General features: G+C 37.7%; 1 protein-coding gene across 3 annotated transcripts in view; it reads left to right on the forward strand.

Annotated features, from left to right (window-relative positions):
- Nucleotides 1-20,389, forward strand: part of LOC136879130 (oligoribonuclease, mitochondrial) — a 76,754-nt gene that overhangs the window by 27,063 nt on the left and 29,302 nt on the right. For all 3 annotated transcript variants that reach the window (XM_067152881.2, XM_067152882.2, XM_067152883.2), the window contains one exon: nucleotides 10,507-10,600. In XM_067152881.2, the coding sequence (XP_067008982.2) occupies nucleotides 10,507-10,600 (94 nt within the window). The remainder of the gene's footprint in view (nucleotides 1-10,506; nucleotides 10,601-20,389) is intronic.

Raw genomic sequence — 20,389 nt, forward strand, 5'->3', positions numbered from 1 at the left:
AATTATTGTTTTTTTACTTTCTTTAAATTACACTAGTCTGCAATGAATTCATTGCCTCAGAAATGCACATATTTTTACAATACTGGCATTATCCTAGGGCTTAGATCCAAAATAAAGGCCAGAATATTCGTAGCACATACAGATTGTTAGATACTGAGCTTTGTATATATTTATGCAATACTGTTGAAAAGGAACTCTACCACATTTCCACATAAATTTTGGTTTAAAGGAACAGTTTACCATAGCTTTAAACAAAGATAGTTTCTGTTTTAAATACAAATTTCCAGCTTTCTCTGAAGGAAAATTAAAGGAAAGAATATTTAATGGTCCTTGTATCAGAATGTTCATATTTGACAGCACGTTTGAATGTATGATGGACATAAAAGAGAAGGCAGCATGGATAACATTTACAGAAGTTATAACAAAGTCTCCAGATTACAAACATGTTTCATAAAAAAATGCTACATACATTCAAGGGACTTGGCTGCAATATGAATCTGGCTAGTGTTATTGCATTTTTGCCAGAGAATCTGAGCAGATATCCTGGATTCAGGAGGCCAAATGGACTGTATTGCGATTGACCTATCTAAGGCATTTGATAGGGTAGATCATGGAAGACTACTGGCAAAAATGAGTGCATTTGGACTAGAAAAAAGAGTGACTGAATGGGTGGCTATATTTCTAGAAAATAGAACTCAGAGAATTAGAGTAGGCGAAGCTTTATCTGACCCTGTAATAATTAAGATGGGAATTCCTCAAGGCAGTATTATTGGACCTTTATGTTTTCTTATATATATCAATGATATGTGTAAAGAAGTGGAATCAGAGATAAGGCTGTTTGCAGACGATGTTGTTCTGTACAGAGTAATAAATAAATTACAACATTGTGACAGGGTGACCTCGATAGTGTGTGAGATGGACAGTAGGCAATGGTATGATGATAAACGGGGTTAAAAGTCAGGTTGTGAGTTTCACAAATAGTAAAAGTCCTCTCAGTTTTAATTACTGCATTGATAGGGTGAAAGTTCCTTTTGGGGATCATTGTAAGTACCTAGGTGTTAATATAAGAAAAGACCTTCATTGGGGTAATCACATAAATATGATTGTTAATAAAGGGTACAGTACATGGTTTTGAGGATATTTAGGGGTTGTAGTAAGGATGTAAAGGAGAGGGCATATAAGTCTCTGGTAAGACCCCAACTACAGTATGATTCCAGTGTATGGAACCCTCACCAGGATTACTTGATTCAAGAACTGGAAAAAAATCCAAAAAAAGCAGCTCGATTTGTTCTGGGTGATTTCCGACAAAAGAGTAGCATTACAAAAATGTTGCAAAGTTTGGGCTGGGAAGATTTGGGAGAAAGGAGATGAGCTGCTCGATTAAGTGGTATGTTGCAAGTAATCAACTTCATTTTCCGTATCAAAATTTAATCACTATGTTTTACAATATTTAAAATTCTTCCACCGTTTTGATACTTTTTTTGCCTTTTGGCAAAAAATTTTTAAAATTTTTTAAAATTTGTCAACAGTACATGTTTCGTTCCTTATTTAGGAACATCCTCAGCTGTTATTGTAGCTTAGGTGAATTACTAAGATTTAAAATACATTAATTTGCGGATACGGTACATTGATTCATTTAAAAACTACTGAAAATACCAATTAAATTAAATGAAATTAAAAACAATGTAGGGGTTATTGTGTTAATAATGTGAGGGCGGATGATTACATAGTTGGTCAGCTTAAAAACTATGTCTATTCATTTGAATAGTTGTTAAAAATTTCATTTTGTTACATTAAAAAGTCTGTTTGCGGTTAAAAGTTTTAAAAATGTTTGACTTCGTAACACTGTTCAGATTATTGAATTTTTTATGTTCTGTTCCTTCCAGGTAAGCAACAAACGTCCCTCCAGGGTCACAGTAGAATTGGAGTCTACCATAGCAAGAAATTGAAACGAAGCTCCCTTCACAAATATTGTTCAGCAATCAGCTTCAAAGTTCCACATTAGACTCAATCAAAGGCACCATAAGCAAACTCATAATATATAACAACTTACTTGGAAGGAACAGAAGATAAAAAATTCAATAATCTGAACAGTGTTACAAAGTCAAACATTTTTAAAACTTTTAACTGCAAACAGACTTTTTAATGTAACAAAATGAAATTTTTAACAACTATTCAAATGAATAGACATAGTTTTTAAGCTGACCAACTATGTAATCATCCGCTCTCACATTATTAACACACTAACCCCTACAGTACGTTGTTTTTAATTTCATTTAATTTCATTGGTATTTTCAGTAGTTTTTAAATGAATCAATGTACTGTACCCGCAAATTAATGTATTTTAAATCTTAGCAATTCACCTAAGCTACAATAACAGCTGAGGATGTTCCTAAATAAGGAACTAAACATGTACTGTTGACAAATATAAAAAAAAAATTTTGCCAAAAGGCAAAAAAAAGTATCAAAACGGTGGAAGAATTTTAAATATTGTAAAACTTAGTAAGTGGTATGTTCCGAGCTGTCGGTGGAGATATGGCGTGGGAGGACATTAGTAGACGAATAAGTTTGAGTGGTGTCTTTAAAAGTAGAAAAGATCACAATATGAAGATAAAGTTGGAATTCAAGAGGACAAATTGGGGCAAATATTCGTTTATAGGAAGGGAATAACTTACCAAGGGAAATGTTCAATAATTTTCCAATTTCTTTGTGATCATTTAAGAAAAGGCTAGGAAAACAACAGATAGGGAATCTGCCACCTGGGCGACTGCCCTAAATGCAGATCAGTAGTGACTGATTGATTGACTGAGTTCTTTTAGTGAAGAACAGGATGAAAGGTTCCATAATGATTGCTGACTATTGTTTGATACTCAAGAGAGGCAATCCAAAAACCATCCTTAGAGGGAAAGGAGCAGAGACTTTTCTTAGCAAAAGTGCGGCGATGGTATTAATGTCTGTAAGTTCATATATTGTGCAGTTACACTGACACTGACAATACACAGTAACAATTTTGTTATACAGGACATAATGTCAAAATTTACCAATCTATAAGGCTGTTCACCTAAGAGAAATGAGACTGATATCAGTTATTTCTGAACTACATGAATATTTTAGCACATATTTTAACAGATTGTCTTTGTTTTATATATTTTCAGTAAAACCTCATACATTAGCAAAATGTCCACCTCTGTGGTGTAGTAGTTAGTTGTCACCCCCAGAAGCCTGTGTTCGATTCTGGCTGTGCCACGAATTTGAAAAGTGGTACGAGGACTGGAACAGCGTTAACTCAGCCTTGGGAGGCCAACTGAGTAGAGGTGGTTCGATTGCTGCCCCAGCCATCTTTGAAGTAGTTTTCGTGGTTCCCACTTCTGCAGGCAAATGCTGGGATGTTACCTAACTTACGGCCACAGCCTCTTCCTTCTTTTGTTCTTGCCTATCCCTTCCAGTCTTCCCATCCCCCCACAAGGTCCCTTTTCAGCAAAGCAGGTGAGGCCACCAGGGCAAGGTACTGGTTCTCCTTCCCAGTTGTATCCCTAACCAAATGTCTCATGCTCCAGGACACTGCCCTTCAGGCGGTAGATGTGGGATCCCTCACTAATTATGAAGGAAAAACCAACCCTGGAGGGTAAACAGATTGAGAAAATGCAGTTGCAAAATATATTCATTGCAAATTTGCCAACATTCCTAATGTAATGCAGGAAAAAAATTCCAAGGTATCATATTTAGTCTCACTTGGTGATGATAGCCACTTAATGTCTCTTTGCTAAATAAACTTTGGTATCATTTGAGCCCCACATAAAAAGAAGTTGGTGATTTCCTTAAGACTGGCAGTTTGTGAAGCATGGTAATTGTAATTTTACTGATTACTTATTGAAAAAGTAATTTGTAATTGAGTAAAATATTCCACCTTTCAGAGTGGATGGTACCTCATGAATCTCCACCTCCTGGACATCAACTCAGCAGGGCTACTTGGAGGTTACTTAATCATTTGAGGAATGGTGGGGAAATACAAACCACCCCATACATGTATAACTGTCAAATATGCCCTGGCCAGTGTACACTTGAAGACCTCTTTAAAGCGACCAAAGAGGGAATTGCTGTCACTGACTGCACAAAATATATATCTTTAAAGTTCTATGTATTTTGTATAATTGTAAGTGTATGCTTATGTATATTTGTACTGTATTTATGTATACCCTTTGTGTATTGTATCAATGCTCTGACACAAAATAATAATAATAATAATAATAGGAAAAACCCTCAAAAAACAGAGGAATTCTGGGTTCGTTTGGAAAATGAAATATCCAAAATTCTGAAAATGAACACCATATTACTATTAGATGACTTCAATGCACAAATAGGTAGAGAAAAGAAATTTAGAAATGTATTAGGACATTACCCAGCCCACAGAGGAACAGATACAAATGGTATTAGGCTAATCAGTTTGTGTCAAAGCTATCACCTGAAACCAATGTCAACCTTCTTTAGAAAACTCCCCAGAAAAGCTAAAACATGGATATCTCCAAACCCAATGTTAGGAGAATTTCAGTTAGATCATGTGGCTGTTTCAAAAAAAGTACAAAAGAAATTATGAATGTGAAAGTAGTAAGGAATGGTGAATTTGATTCTGACCATTATCTCTCTAAAATTAAAGCCAAACTCCTACCTAATAAAGAACAAAGAAAATAAAAAATATGTAGACAGACTTACTATAACAAAAGAATCAATTAAAAACTACCAAGATGAAATTAAAGTGGCTAAACAAGGCAACTGGCAAGAAATATCCAAAGCAATTAATTATGCAGCACAGAAAACATTTGAGCCAATAAAAAAAAAAAGGAAAATATGGTGGAATGAAATATGTGAAGAAGCTTTAGCAGAGAGGGCTAAAACATGGAAAAAATGGAAATGCTCAAAGAAAATTGAAGATTTTGATCAGTTTAAACAACAAAGGAAGGAAACAGCAAGGATAATCAGAAGTACTAAACGAGCCTTTCAAAAGGAGAAACTTATAGAAATGGACAAAAACTTTATAAAAAATAACACCCGTGACTTTTATCAGACTTTTAAGAATGAATTAAAGGGGTACCAAACTACAAATGTTAGTTTCAAGGATGAAAACGGCAGAATTGGACTAAGCAATACTGAAAATTGTGAGATATTACATACATACATACATACATACATACATACATACATACATACATACATACGTTATCATTATAGACTGTTATGCCTTTCAGCGTTCAGTCTGCAAGCCTCTGTGAATTTACTAAACGTCGCCACAATCTTAGATTTGCAACTAGTGTTGTGGCCTCATTTAGTTCTATACCTCTTATCTTTAAATCGTTAGAAACCGAGTCTAACCATTGTCGTCTTGGTCTACCTCTACTTCTCTTACCCTCCATAGCAGAGTCCATTATTCTCCTAGGTAACCTATCCTCCTCCATTCGCCTCACATGACCCCACCACCGAAGCCGGTTTATGCGTACAGCTTCATCCATCAAGTTCATTCCTAAATTAGCCTTTATTTCTTCATTCCGAGTGCCCTCCTGCCATTGTTCCCACCTGTTTGTACCAGCAATCATTCTTGCTACTTTCATGTCTGTTACTTCTAACTTATGAATAAGATATCCTGAGTCCACCCAGCTTTCGCTCCCGTAAAGCAAAGTTGGTCTGAAAACAGACCGATGTAAAGATAGTTTCGTCTGGGAGGTGACTTCCTTCTTACAGAATACAGTCGATCGCAGCTGCGAGCTCACTGCATTAGCTTTACGGCACCTTGATTCATACTCACTTACTATATTACCATCCTGGGAGAACACACAACCTAAATACTTGAAATTATCGACCTGTTCTAGCTTTGTATCACCAATCTGGCATTCAATTCTGTTGAATTTCTTACCTACTGACATCAATTTAGTCTTCGAGAGGCTAATTTTCATACCATACTCATTGCACCTATTTTCAAGTTCCACGATATTAGACTGTAGGCTTTCGGCACAATCTGTCATTAAGACCAAGTCGTCAGCATAGGCCAGACTGCTTACTACATTTCCACCTAATTGAATCACTCCCTGCCATTTTATACCTTTCAGCAGATGATCCATGTAAACTACAAACAGCAAAGGTGAAAGATTACAGCCTTGTCTAACCCCTGTAAGTACCCTGAACCAAGAACTCATTCTGCCATCAATTCTCACTGAAGCCCAATTGTCAACATAAATGCCTTTGATTGCTTTTAATAATCTGCCTTTAATTCCATAGTCCCCCAGTATGGCGAACATCTTTTCCCTCGGTACCCTGTCATATGCTTTCTCTAGATCTACGAAACATAAACACAACTGCCTATTCCTCTCGTAGCATTTTTCAATTACCTGGCGCATACTGAAAATCTGATCCTGACAGCCTCTCTGTGGTCTGAAACCACACTGGTTTTCATCCAACTTCCTTTCAACGACTGATCGCACCCTCCCTTCCAAGATGCCAGTGAATACTTTGCCTGGTATACTAATCAGTGAGATACCTCGATAGTTGTTGCAATCCTTCCTGTTCCCTTGCTTATAGATAAGGGCAATTACTGCTTTTGCCCAATCTGAAGGTACCTTACCAACACTCCACGCTAACTTTACTACTCTATGAAGCCATTTCATCCCTGCCTTCCCACTATACTTCACCATTTCAGGTCTAATTTCATCTATTCCTGCTGCTTTATGACAATGGCGTTTATTTACCATCCTTTCCACTTCCTCAAGCATAATTTCACCAACATCATTTTCCTCCTCCCCTTGAGCTTCGCTGTTCACAACACCACCAGGATGATTTCCTTTTACATTGAGAAGATGTTCAAAATATTCCCTCCACCTCTCCAGTGATTCCCTGGGATCTATTATGAGTTCACCTGAATTACTCAAAACACTGTTCATTTCCTTTTTCCCTCCCTTCCTAAGATTCTTTATTACTGTCCAGAAAGGTTTCCCCGCTGCTTGACCTAGCCTTTCCAGATTGTTACCAAAATCTTCCCATGACTTCTTTTTGGATTCAACAATTATTTGTTTCGCTCTGTTTCTTTCATCTACATACAACTCCCTATCTGCCTTGGCCCTTGTTTGGAGCCATTTCTTATAAGCCTTCTTTTTACGTTTACAAGCTGCTCTCACTTCATCATTCCACCAAGATGTTCGCCTTTTCCCGTCTTTACACACAGTTGTTCCAAGGCATTCCCTGGCTGTTTCTACTACAGCATCCCTATATGCCACCCATTCACTTTCTATATCCTGAACCTGCTTAATGTCTACTGTTCGAAACTTCTCACTAATCATATCCATGTACTTCCGTCTAATTTCCTCGTCCTGGAGATTTTCTACCCTTATTCGTTTGCAGACAGATTTCACTTTCTCTACCTTAGGCCTAGAGATACTTAGTTCACTACAGATCAGATAGTGGCCTGTATCATCGAAAAATCCCCGGAAAACTCGTACATTCCTAACAGATTTCCTGAATTCGAAGTCTGTTAAGATATAGTCTATTATGGATCTGGTACCCCTAGCCTCCCACGTGTAGCGGTGAATAGCCTTATGCTTGAAGAATGTATTTGTAACAGCTAAACCCATACTAGCACAGAAGTCCAGCAAACGCTTCCCATTCCCATTAGCTTCCATATCTTCCCCACATTTACCAATCACCCTTTCGTACCCTTCAGTTCTATTCCCAACTCTCGCATTGAAATCGCCCATTAGCACTATTCTATCCTTGCTGTTTACCCTGACTACGATGTCACTCAATGCTTCATAAAACTTGTCAACTTCATCCTCATCTGCACCCTCACATGGTGAATACACGGACACAATTCTAGTCCTAATTCCTCCAACTGACAAATCTACCCACATCATTCGCTCATTTACGTGCCTAACAGAAACTATGTTCCGTGCCTGCCCTTCCCTTTCTAACACCCGTCAAGTACACTTTATAATCTCCTATCTCTTCCTCGTTATCTCCCCTTACCCGAATATCACTTACTCCTAGCACATCCAGATGCATCCTCTTTGCTGACTCAGCCAGTTCTACTTTCTTTCTTCCATAAGCCCCATTAATATTGATAGCTCCCCATCGAATTCCATTTCGTTCGCCAAGTTGTTTCCAAGGAGTCCCTCGCCTGTCAAATGGGAATGGGACTCCGTTACTCCCATAGGTCCAAGGCTTGCTTAAAATGTTCTGAGCTCGGTCGATTCATGAAGCAGGATGCTGCCCTACTTGCACATAGTCCAAGTGAGGATCTCTCCTCTAACGGGTTATGGACCACCGGTGGATTGTATAGTCCTAGCCGCCTGAGCACAAGAAGGACCACGACTCAGAATATGTCCGAGATGCCCACTCCCATTCCATAGCAACTGGTATCGCGACTCTCAGGACCACTTACTAGGCCACTCAGCCGTTGCCCATGGTTCACGAACTAGGACGTGACTACAGTAACCCACAAACATATTAGCAAGATATTTTGATCAACTTTTGAACTGTCCTGAACCAAGTCATAAATTAGAATTTCAAGATATTGATGAAAATTTGGAAGAAGAAATTGAAGAAGTAATTAATAACCTCAAAAACAACAAAGCTAGCGGAGAAGATTCTATTACAGTGGAACTTTTGAAGTGGCCCTTGCCAAATATAGCAAATGAGCTACAATTACTCTTTGAAGAAATCTGGAAAACTGAAAAAATTCCTGAGGAATGGAAAGTAGCCTTGATACATCCACTCCACAAAAACAGTAATAAACAGGACGTTAATAACTACAGAGGAATATCTTTATTAGCAGTGGCATATAAAATATTTTCCAAAATTTTACTAAACAGAGTAGAAACAACACTAGACAATCATTTAGGTGAATATCAAGGTGGTTTCAGGAAAGGAAGATCATGCTCAGAACAAATATTTAATCTTAAGTCATTAATTCGCCACAGGTTACTTAATTCAGAGGACATTGTAGTCATGTTTGTAGATTTCAAAAAGGCTTTTGATTCTGTTGACAGAGAAACTATATATAAAATAATTTGAGAATTTGGCATAAAGTCTAAACTGGCAAATCTAATCCGTGAAACACTTACAGACACAGTCTCTAAAGTGAAATTTCTGGGAGAGGTATCACAGCCTTTCAAAATAAAAACTGGTGTACGACAAGGCGGACGGACTATCCCCAATTCTTTTTAATTGTGTCCTAGAGAAAATAGTGAGAATTTGGAACGAAAAACTTATTGAACTCAACATTTCACCGATAAGGTTAGGAAGTGGAAACAAAAGGATCGAAATAAATTGTCTTGCATTTGCAGATGACTTTGCAATACTTTCTGAAAATGTGACATCTGCTATAACCCAAGTAAATGTCTTGGAAAGAATCGCCAGCAGAACTGGCTTAAGAATTTCTGAAGAAAAAACAACATTTTTAACAAATATTTGGGATGCACCAAAATTTCTGAAAACAGATATTGGCCAAATAGAGAGGGTAAAAAAATTCAAATATCTAGGGGAAATAATCCAAGAAAAAGGTTTAGAAAAATCTGCAGTAGAGGAGAGGGTACATAAAATGGAGAGAGCTTATGGTGTCACCAAAGATATCTACAATAAAAGATGCCTATCCAAAAATGCAAAAATAAGGCATTACAACACTGTAGTGAAGCCAGAATGCCTATATGCAAGCGAATGTCTGGCATTAAACTGTAATTTAGATAAACTAGAAATAATAGAAAGGCGAATCATGAGGAAAATATTATGCCCACAAAACACAGCAGAAGGTTGGAAATTACGAAGTAATGCTGAAATATATCAAAAAATAGAAAATATATCAGATGTAATGAGGAAAAGGAGACTTATGTTTTTTGGACATTTATATCGAATGCAAGATAGTAGATTAACCAGTAAGATTTTCAGATATTTGTGGGGTAAGAAATCAACGACAAGCTGGGTCAATGAAGTAAGAAAGGATTTAGAAAAAAACAATATAACAACAGAAGAAATAAATAATAGAGAAGGCTTTCGGGAAAAAGTATTGAAAATAGAAGGATTCCAAGGTAGGAAAGTAAAAAAGACTGGTTCAGAGTGGTCTGAAGACAGAAAGAAGAAACATAGTGAACAGATGAAAGCGTACTGGAAGAAAAGGAAAGAACAAAGAAGAAGGAATTGAAATTGGCACGTGGTCCTCTGGTGGCCCATTTGAAAGAATAATAATAATAATAATAATAATAATAATAATAATGTCTTTTTTGGTAGTTTTCCTATCACTGGTTAGTTGTACCCAGCACTTCGGGTCTAGTATGTCAACAGCATACACCCAGAAAACCAGAAATAGTTCACATATTATACAACGGGTTATTTGGTTTAGGCAGTATTCATGAAGTCGAAATTCACTGGCTAGTGTTATTGCATGTTGAAACATCTAGTGTTAAAGACTCAGATTTATTCATGAATTATGTTTGCCTTAGTAATAGTACAGCAAAACATTCTTATATACTCCAGACAGGTCTTGTTGCTGCTTCAGAGCGAAGCAACATTTCGCTTGAGGATGCCGAGAGACAAATTTTGGAATTCATCAAGAAATATACACCAGCAGGTAAGTTGGACAAATTGTATTATACATTTTTAGTTCATTTACCTAAATTAATGAACTTTATAAAACCAATTAACCAAAAATTATACTTATTTAATTAATGTGTTGTTTTTTTACTCAAGGTATTGCTCATCAACACAGAGTAAACACTTCAATAAAATGTTGTACTGTGGCTACAGATGTTTTTTATTAAGTGTGACATTATCAGCAGTTCATTGCATTCTCATGTATCTCCTCATAAATTAAAACATTCTTCAGGTAAGCAATAAGTTTCATAGCACTACCTAATCGGAGGGTTTACTGCTCTGCAGAAAAGAACAAAACTCTCAGAGGAGCACTGGAATTTTATTAAATCAATAATGAAAAAGGAGATGCATTGTCAGGAAATTACAATATGCATGATGAACTTGAACTGCTCTAAGGGCTGAGGATAAGAAAGAAGTACATTGGAATCCATCTGTAAACAACTCAACAAGACAGGAAGTCATTAAGATGTGAATAGTATCCTAAGTTTAATTCCCATATTCCTCCTCCACCTCTAACAGATTTGGCCTACTGATGTCAGCAATTACTGATGCTGCACCCTCGTAGTTCAAAGAAAAGGCTTACAGCTTGTTAAATGATGGCCATTTTGTTCAGAAGCATAATCTTTAGGAATGCTGTTCAGATTATGTTGTAAGGAAGGTGGAAAATAGTGCAGATGAACCTTTACAACACACCAGTCGCCTATCATTTAGGACGTGTTCTGGAGCGATATCTGGTATCCTGCATGATAACTTCAGCTGTGGAGAACATATAATGATTGAGAAGATTCACAAAATACTAATTCTGATCTGTGGTGGTGGTGGTGGTTTGAAGGGAAGTATAACTAGGTAACCGCTGGACTCAGTAGTTTAGATGGTAGAACGTTGACCTTCTGAGCCCAAGTTGGCGGGTTCAATTCTGGCTCAGTCCAGTTGTTTTTGAGCCTCATATTGGTAGATTTACTGACAGGTAAAATAACTTCCGCAGGACAAATTTCTGGTTCCCCAGCATCTTCAAAAACTGTAAAGGTAGGTAGTGGACATAACAGTTCTTCTTCTTCTGTTGCACAACATTTAGTGCTAGAAATCTACGTACATGTCACATTGCACAACATACCCCGTAATCCTGCCGAGTCCATAGACCATAACATTGCTTGTGTGGTAAGCTGACCAACTAATCCCATGATGTCCCAGTATGGAGCTTTATTACCAAAATAACAAACTTCACAGTCTGGATCCATGGCTGAATGATTAGCATGCTGGCCTTTGGTCCAGGAAGTCCCGGGTTTGATTCCCAGCTGGGTCAGAAATTTTAACCTTCATTAGTTAATTCCGATGGCTGAGGAGCTGGGTGTGTGTGCTGTCTTTAGTATTAGAATTCATCATAAATAGGGCCCCATCCTCACAGACGCGCAGGTCACCTGTAAGACGTCAACTCGAAAGACCTGCACCTGGCCTCTATGGAAGTCGCATGCCAAGAAACCAACTTCACAATAGTTCAACCCAAACCAAACTACTGTATGTGATTTTCATCTTAAATACAGGTAGGCTTGTTGAAAACATCATTTGTGCCTGAAATCAAACTGTGGTGTACTAAACCCTCTGTTGTTAAGGGCAGTAAAATACATTCATAGTATCTTTAGTAAGAGGCAAATAAAAACAGGACTTCAGAGAGGCTCTCAAACTTGGGAGTAGTGTGAGTTGGCGACCACGTAGCCCATCGGTGGAGACTGGCATTGTTTCCACTTACAGTACTTGTGTCAGGCTCCTCTCTTTAAAATTTCCTGTCTGACCTCCCTTAATCAAAACTTGTTCTCTTCCTATCTGGATGTTATTAGGTGTGTGAGGTCTGAGGTGTCTTTCGATTGCATGGCCTTCATAGCCATTCCCTTTCCTTTGCTGATACTTTAATTCTTTGAAGTGTTGGACCTTTCCATTTTACCCTTCTGATTAGTATCAAGAAGGGATGGTTCCATAGTTGTTCTTCCCTTTAAAGCAGTATCCACCACCAGTTCTGATGAACCAACAGCACTGCCAAGACATAAGCTTGTAAATGTAAGCCAAGCTTAACATCCTCAGGAAGATCACTAGTAACACACAGGGATATCGGACGCTAACAGTCTACTACTGGTACAGGTCTGTCCACAGAAAACACATCTCCAATCCAATGAATGAGTTGCGTAGACTCATTGTGGGATCTCAGAAGCCTATACATGACAGAAAAATCTAGTAGCTTTCAGAAATTGCACCATCTGGTATGTGACATGGGGCAGCCACCATTCTAGGAAGGCCTAAACAAGGCAATGAGTACAATCATTAATTGTCACTGTGTAGCTACTTCAAAATTGAGGTGTGCAAACCAGTATTTTACTCACTACTCCAGCCAAAACAAGAAGTAAAATATGGAAGTCACAAGCTGCTGATAGTTCCAATTGGCCCCAACCATCAGAATAAAACTCCCTCATGGGCTCCAACTTGGATACTAGGGTGGATCAAACATGAATGAAGCTTTTGAAACAATTCAGTATGCACTAACACATGTTAATGCATCAGCAGTGCACTGTTGGTAGGAGTGCTTAGGCACGCTTTATACTGCACACTTGTTTCTACTATCATCTTACTGTTATCATGACAAATGAACAGGAGGTTCATATGCAGGGTGTCTACTGATACTCAAAATACTGGAAGTACTGGAATTAGGTACTGGAAATATACTGGAATTTTGAACCAGATACTGGAAAAATTATAAAATATACCAGAACAAATATTATCATTCTTTATAATCTACCCTGGATATTTGCACTCCAAAAATCCAGGTAATAAGAATAATTGTTTAGGTGATTTTATTGAAAAGTAATACAGTAGATTCTCGTTAATCCGAACTAATTGGGACCGGAATCTGTTCAGATTACGAAATTTTCAGATTAACCGGAAAATATTTTCTAATGATAATGTTATTGTTTTTACGTCCCGCTAAGTAACTTTTATGGTTTCCGGAGTCGCCTAGGAGCTGGTATTTTCTCCTGCAGGATTTCTTTTACATGCCAGTAAATTTAATTACACGAGGCTGACATATTTGAGCACCTTCAAATACCACCGGACTGAGCCAGAATCGAACCTGCCAAGTTGGGGTCAGAAGGCCAGCGCCTCAGCCTTCTGAGGAAAATAGTTTCTACAATACAGTATAGTACATACGATAATCTGAAATGTCCATTCTTTAGCAGTTTCATTAATAAAATACTGTATAACATTACAGTAGGGTAGTTAAGAACCCATAGAGGAGAAAACGACAAATAAAATGACATTAGCTAGTGAATGGAAGCTGACTGTCATCAATTACAAACAGACCAAGAAATTGTAGCTATGAAAGAATCTGGTTGCTGAGGAACAGAGTGACGACGAAGAAGACCACAATGAACAACTAGTGTCACATTCAGATGCCGCGGCCGCCTTGGAACTTGCCATATGCTACATCGAGCAACACTCCGCTACTACGGCCACTGATGTGATGTTTATGAGATGCTGGTTCAACACTGCATCTTCAAGTAGGTTACAATCACTATGGCAAAAGAAACTAACAGACTTTGTAAAGATAAACAATCAGTGGTTGATGGTTTATGATGTGTAATTATGTTTACGTTAAGATATTCTAGTAAAATATGACTAATAAAATGCAAGTAAATCTTCATTCTATAATATGTTCTTTCATTTCAATAAGGAGATTCTTTAAAAAATTGAATATTTCAGTTCAGATTAACCGGACTTTTGGATTAACAGGACTCTAGTGTACTTATGTAGTACAGTAGTAACAGTACAGTTACTAGAATAATAACTTGTGATTTTGTCTAAAAACCCAGCGTCGGGACGTGATGCCCTCATTTTCCAGCATCTCTCTTGGTGTTGTAGACAGTCACTAACTTCACTTTTCTACTAATACTGTGTTCAGTTTTCATTCCCTTTTCCTTCATTCTTCGTTTCTTTGCAATGCTATAAGTATAATAACAATGGATGCATTATATTGTATTCTATACTTCAACTAGCCCATGTTATGCATATCATATAATTCATCCATTGTTATTTATTTATTTATTTATTTATTTATTTATTTATTTATTTATTTATTTATTTATTTATTTATTTATTTATTTATTTATTTATGTATTTATTTATTTATTTATTTATTTATTTATTTATTTATTTATTTATTTATTTATTTATTTATTTATTTATTTATTTATTTATTTATTTATTTACATTGGTGTTGCACTTATTTTTCAGAGACAATGAGTAAAATAAGAGGAAAGACTTCTTTTAAAGATGACTGGTTGGACAGAACAATAAATTCCGATTGGAATTGGCTTCAGAGAGTGGAAAGTGATAACTATAAAGGGTATTGCTTTTTGTGTAGGACTAGTTTTAAAATGAGAAACATGGGGGTATCCTCAGTTCGATCTCATGCCAAAGGCAAAAGGCACATTGAAAGAGTAGACACTTCAAATTCCAGCAAAATACTGTTTCACATGATACCTGCCAAGGAAGCAACTACAGATTCTGTTCCTGTGAATGCTGCTCCATCAACTACAAACTCTGTTCCAGTGAAAGCTGAACTTTGTGAAGTGGTAACTTCAGTTGTTAATGGATAAGCATACTTGTGTTGTGCCTAAAAGCACTCTTAACAATTTTATCATCAAGGATGAAGTTATTACTGCAGAAATATTGTGGGCTACCACTCAAGTTGTGACCCATTCTTCTGCTAGAAGTTTTGGCATTCGTAGTGATCTTTTTTAAAATCGTATTTCCTGACAGCGAAATTGCAAAAAAGCTCAAGTTGCACAAGGATAAATTTGGATACCTAGTTACATATAGACTGGGTCCATACTTCCAAAAAGAAATGACAAACTTGGTTAAAGAATGCCCTTGTTTTTGTATATCTTTTAATGAAAGTTTAAATTCTGTTGCTCAGAAGAGTCAAGTAGATATGGCTGTTAGATTTTGAGATGGAAACTTAGTTCAAACAAGATTTCTTACATCTGCATTTTTAAGCCATGTTACTGCTGAGGACCTTCTGGTGACATTTTTGCAAGACTTGAAAGACACTGGTTTGGATGCAAAAAAGATGCTGCAAGTATCAATGTATGGGCCGAATGTAAACCTGAAGTTTTTGAAAGATCTAAAGAAGTACAGTAAAACCTTGTTAATTCAAAGTAATTGGGATGCAAAAATTGGACTTTGAATTACATTATTTTGAATTAACCGCCAACTCGTAATTCAGAAATACCAACCCTTGTTGCATCACAGAATATTCTAAGACCTGTTACTGCATGTAATTAACCTCGATTCACAGTTTAAACCTTTCAAGTGCCTTGAAAAGAACTATTTCCAAAATGTACCTATCCAACAAGATGTATTTACAGCATTCAAATAATGCACTTGGATAACGTAATGACAAACATAACCTCATGCAACGAAAGAGAGGGAAAAAAAAGCATGATTCAAAGACAAGGAGAAATCTATGCTGGCTCCCCTGTGCAAATGCTTTATTTTTGTATTATTGTACTGTTTTCATTTTTTAGATGACTTGTACTTGCACGGGAAGTGACCAATACCCTTAAAATATCGTGGCTTATTGATCTTTCCTATGATGAGGGAAGAAAGTATCTTGCTTCTGTGTGCATTGCTACACAGTACAATGACTCCCGCCATTACACGATTTCCCGATTGGCATTTCTCTCCTTTAAAACAATAAGTCCGTTTGGGCTCGGCATTAAAAAATTAAAAAATGACAATATTGTTCAATGCGTACGAATTGATTATATGAGCCACGCATTTTTGCCAACTGTCGGCATCGACAGTGTTCACGGATTCTGTTTCTCCGCACACTGCCTGCTGCGTGATATTGTGGCATTCCTGAAAATGTTGAATACAAAAGAATTACGATTTCACTCAAACTTAGCAGATATGAAACACACTGTAGACACACCAAAGCGAGTGAAAGTACGGAAAGCGACCCGTGCACGTTCCTGAAGATGGGTCCTATCCTGACGCTTATAAATTTTGAATTTAAGTTACTCTGTAAAATACTATTTTTAATAAATGTAAAGGCAGTTTTGAATTAAAAGTCTGAATTTTGGTAATGGGACCAACATTGTTCTTCGAATTACAAATTATCCATATTTTGAATTAAACAATTTAAATAAAATGCAAAACGTACTTCATGTTTCCAGGATCGAGAGCTTCTTCGAATTATGCGGGATTTTGAATTAACCAATTTTGAATTATTGAGGTTCTATTGTATTTAGGTGATTCACCTTTAGATCTGGAGCTGTTGGATTTTGGTACCTACTCCTTGCATACTATTCATGGTGCATATAAAATGACACACAAATACTCTGAATGGAACATTCACAGATTTTTGCGCTCATTGTAGTACTTCTTCAAGGACTTTCCAAGTAGACATACAGATTACAAGTGAATAACAGAATCATTTCTCTTTCGTCTGAAGTTCTGCTCTTTCAGATGTTACACATGATAATTACACGTGATAAAAATATACTAGTGTTATTTAATACTTTCAGATGTTACAAGTAAGTATTGAATAGGTGGACACAGTAAGTTTTATTCTTGAAAGAATTTTGCTTACTTTCAGATGTGTCAAAAACTCTAAATTTATTGAAAGAGCTGTGGAAATGCTGCCACATATTAAGAAGTATGTTGATGCTTTTGAGGAAAAACCTCCTGCATCAGAAAACTTTGGAATTATAAATGTTTTTTTTTGTAAGAAATGATCTGCTCCCAGCACAGTTAGGATTCATGTGTTCTGTTTCCCTTGAACTAGAACAGTATCTCTCAAAGTATCAGAGTAGTGATCCTCTTTTGCCTTTTATGTTCTCTGATCTGAGTACTGTGCTTGAACACCTGTTGAGAAGAATTGTGAAGAACCAGGTTTTAGAGTCAGCAAATACTAGTTAGTAAGAAACTTCTTTTGATTGATTTGAAGAAAACAAAAAGCCTCAAGCCCTTCCATGCTGTTGACATTGGATTTGCAGCCTCAGCAGCTTTAAAAGGTAAAGGAATAAAAGATGTGAAAGTTCTTGATCGTGGTCGACCCCCTCCTCTCCTTCGGGCAGCAGTGCCTGGGGTTCAGAATGCTCTACATACACGTGAAACAATCCTGTGCTTCACTCATCACACTTCGTCCTTCTTCCAGTTTCACGATGATTCTTTCCCCCCGTGAAAAGTCATCCAAATTTTGTCTCCGAGCTATGTTGTAATGAATAACACCACCACAGTGCACCGGAACAGCTCGCTGATTGACTCGACTGCCTCGTTTTGTGGGTCCAGACCCATTTGGCACTATACTCGTGCTGACCTCACGCCAGGTTTCTATGCACGTGTGGGAGACCTGTGGCAACATGTTACCGCACTTTCATTCATTTCCACCAAGTAGTTGATATGTTACATTGCTTTAACTATCTCATCCTTAAGTTTTGCTCAGCAGTGTACTATGTCTATTTGTAAAGTAACAAGGAATTGTTAACAAGAATTAGGCTATATCTATTTATAAACATACAGGAGCTGCAAAGTTATACGAATGACAACGCTAATACATTTAAGACATGATATGGGCTTTTGGGCTTATGCTGTGTCAAGGAAACAAGGTGAAACTCTTTACGTTTTGCCGAGTTGGAATACTCTTTATGCAAAACTTAGAGTTTCACCTTGTTTTCTTGACACGGCAAAGCCCGTATCATGTCTACAAGTACGGGCCGTGGCAGCATCAATGTTAACACTGATACATTCAGTTCATTAGTGAGAGGAATGTGCCAGCATTTACAAATTTTAGAATAGTTTAACTTACAGAAATCTTGGGTGGATTGGATGCACAGCCTCAAGAATCTAAGTGGTAGAAGTTCTGCCTTGAAGATCAGGCAGTATCTTCTAACCTCACTTACACGTCGTCCCAGAACCAGCATTAAGCCACACAACATTTCGAGAGTTCAAGACCTTCTTCATGATGATATATGATTAACACGTTCCGTGCGGTTTGGGTCACCATGTGCCCCGAAACATGTTACTCTTATCCGTCGGTGCGAACTTCCCAGAATTGCGAAGTAAGTAACTACGTCCTACTAATGGCAACATAGTGTTCCAATTGAAGCAAAGGATCGAGGCATACTGCTAGATTTGATCGGCCCACCGATGACCCGAAGGAAGTTTTTTTCATCTTCCATTCATATCGCTTCGGGTCACCCTGAGTCCCGATTGTTGTCTGACCTATATTTTTACGCGGTAATCGCTTAGCGCGGTTACGGTGAATGAAGCCTTAAGTGTTGCTGCCCGCAGATCGTAGATTGTTGTTTAAGGAGTACCACCCTTCTGATATCTGCTTTCTACATTGCTCTTAGGAAAGCCAATAGAGGTTATTGGAGTTATTGGAATAGTTATTGACATATTTACTATCTTCCGTATATAATATTTACAAGCAATTTCACGTCCTTTTTTAGGTATGGAGCTTTCACATTCTGACACACCAGTGGCACGGAAAAGAAAGAGGGTTAGGACAGCACTGGGGTGGGCCTATATCACGTTCCGTGCAGTTCGGGTCACCATGTGCCCCGAAGCATGTTACTCTTATCCGTCGGTGCGAACTTCCCAGAATTGCGAAGTAAGTAACTATGTCCTAGTTACGAATTTCTGTTAACTAATGGCAACATAGTGTTCCAATTGAAGTAAAGGATCGAGGCATACTGCTAGTTTTGATCGGCCCACCGGTGACCCAATTATTTTCGGAATCATTTCTGTTTCACGCAATTGTTGAATCGGAACACTGTCGCACAGGTAAATACGCTGGAATGTCTCCTCAACAATAACGCACACAACAAGTGCCCTTGCATTGTTTAGGATTTCATACTAGGGAGTAAACAAAGTCAAATTCGTCAGGTCACCGGTGACCCGAACCGATAATAACTAAAGGCAGCATCGGGTCACCGGTGGGCCGATACGACGTAACATTAAGTCATCGAAATTCACTGCCGCAGGGAACGTGTTAAATGTTTCTGAAATTAGTGCAGCAAGTGGTATAAGTTATGAGAGTATTTCAAGACATGCAAAATTTCAGTCTGCAGTGTCCTGGTTCTTTGTGAAATGCTACATCCCACACTGCTGCTGCTGCTGCTGCTGCTGCTGCTGCTGCTGCTGCTATTTCTTCTTTCCTGCCTTTTTACCAGTTGTCTGGTGTTGGCACTAATGTGGATTAAGCTCTGTTTTACAGCCAGATGCCCTTCCTAACACCAACCTTATGTAGAGGGTTGTAATCATTATTGCATGCTTCCAAGGGTTTTGTTGCGTGTAAATAAAGATGTACATTTGTGGGGGAAATGTGTATATGTTAGTGGAGGCTAAGTAGAAAAATAGTTCTGTGTCTGTTTTCATATAATTAATGTATTGAACTATAATCAGTAAAGTCTCATTTGCATATGACTCTTCTTCTTTTTGGCCTTTTTCCCAGTTTATTGGGATCAAAACTTGATGTGGATTTGGCTCAGTTTTCCAGCCAGATGCCCCTTCTAATCAACCCATTCTGAGAATGAAAATCCACAATCTGTTTCCAGTCATTCGACCAGGTCAGGAATGGAATGAATGAAGCCCCCATCTAGCGGTGAGGATAAGAATTGTGCCAGCTGCCAAAGCCTGTCGCACTCCTCTGCAGCAGCTGCCAAAGCCTGTCGCACTCCTCTGCAGCAATGATTATTGAATTACAGATGAAATG

This window comes from Anabrus simplex, chromosome 8 (assembly GCF_040414725.1).
Source record: "Anabrus simplex isolate iqAnaSimp1 chromosome 8, ASM4041472v1, whole genome shotgun sequence".
NCBI lineage: Eukaryota > Metazoa > Arthropoda > Insecta > Orthoptera > Tettigoniidae > Anabrus > Anabrus simplex.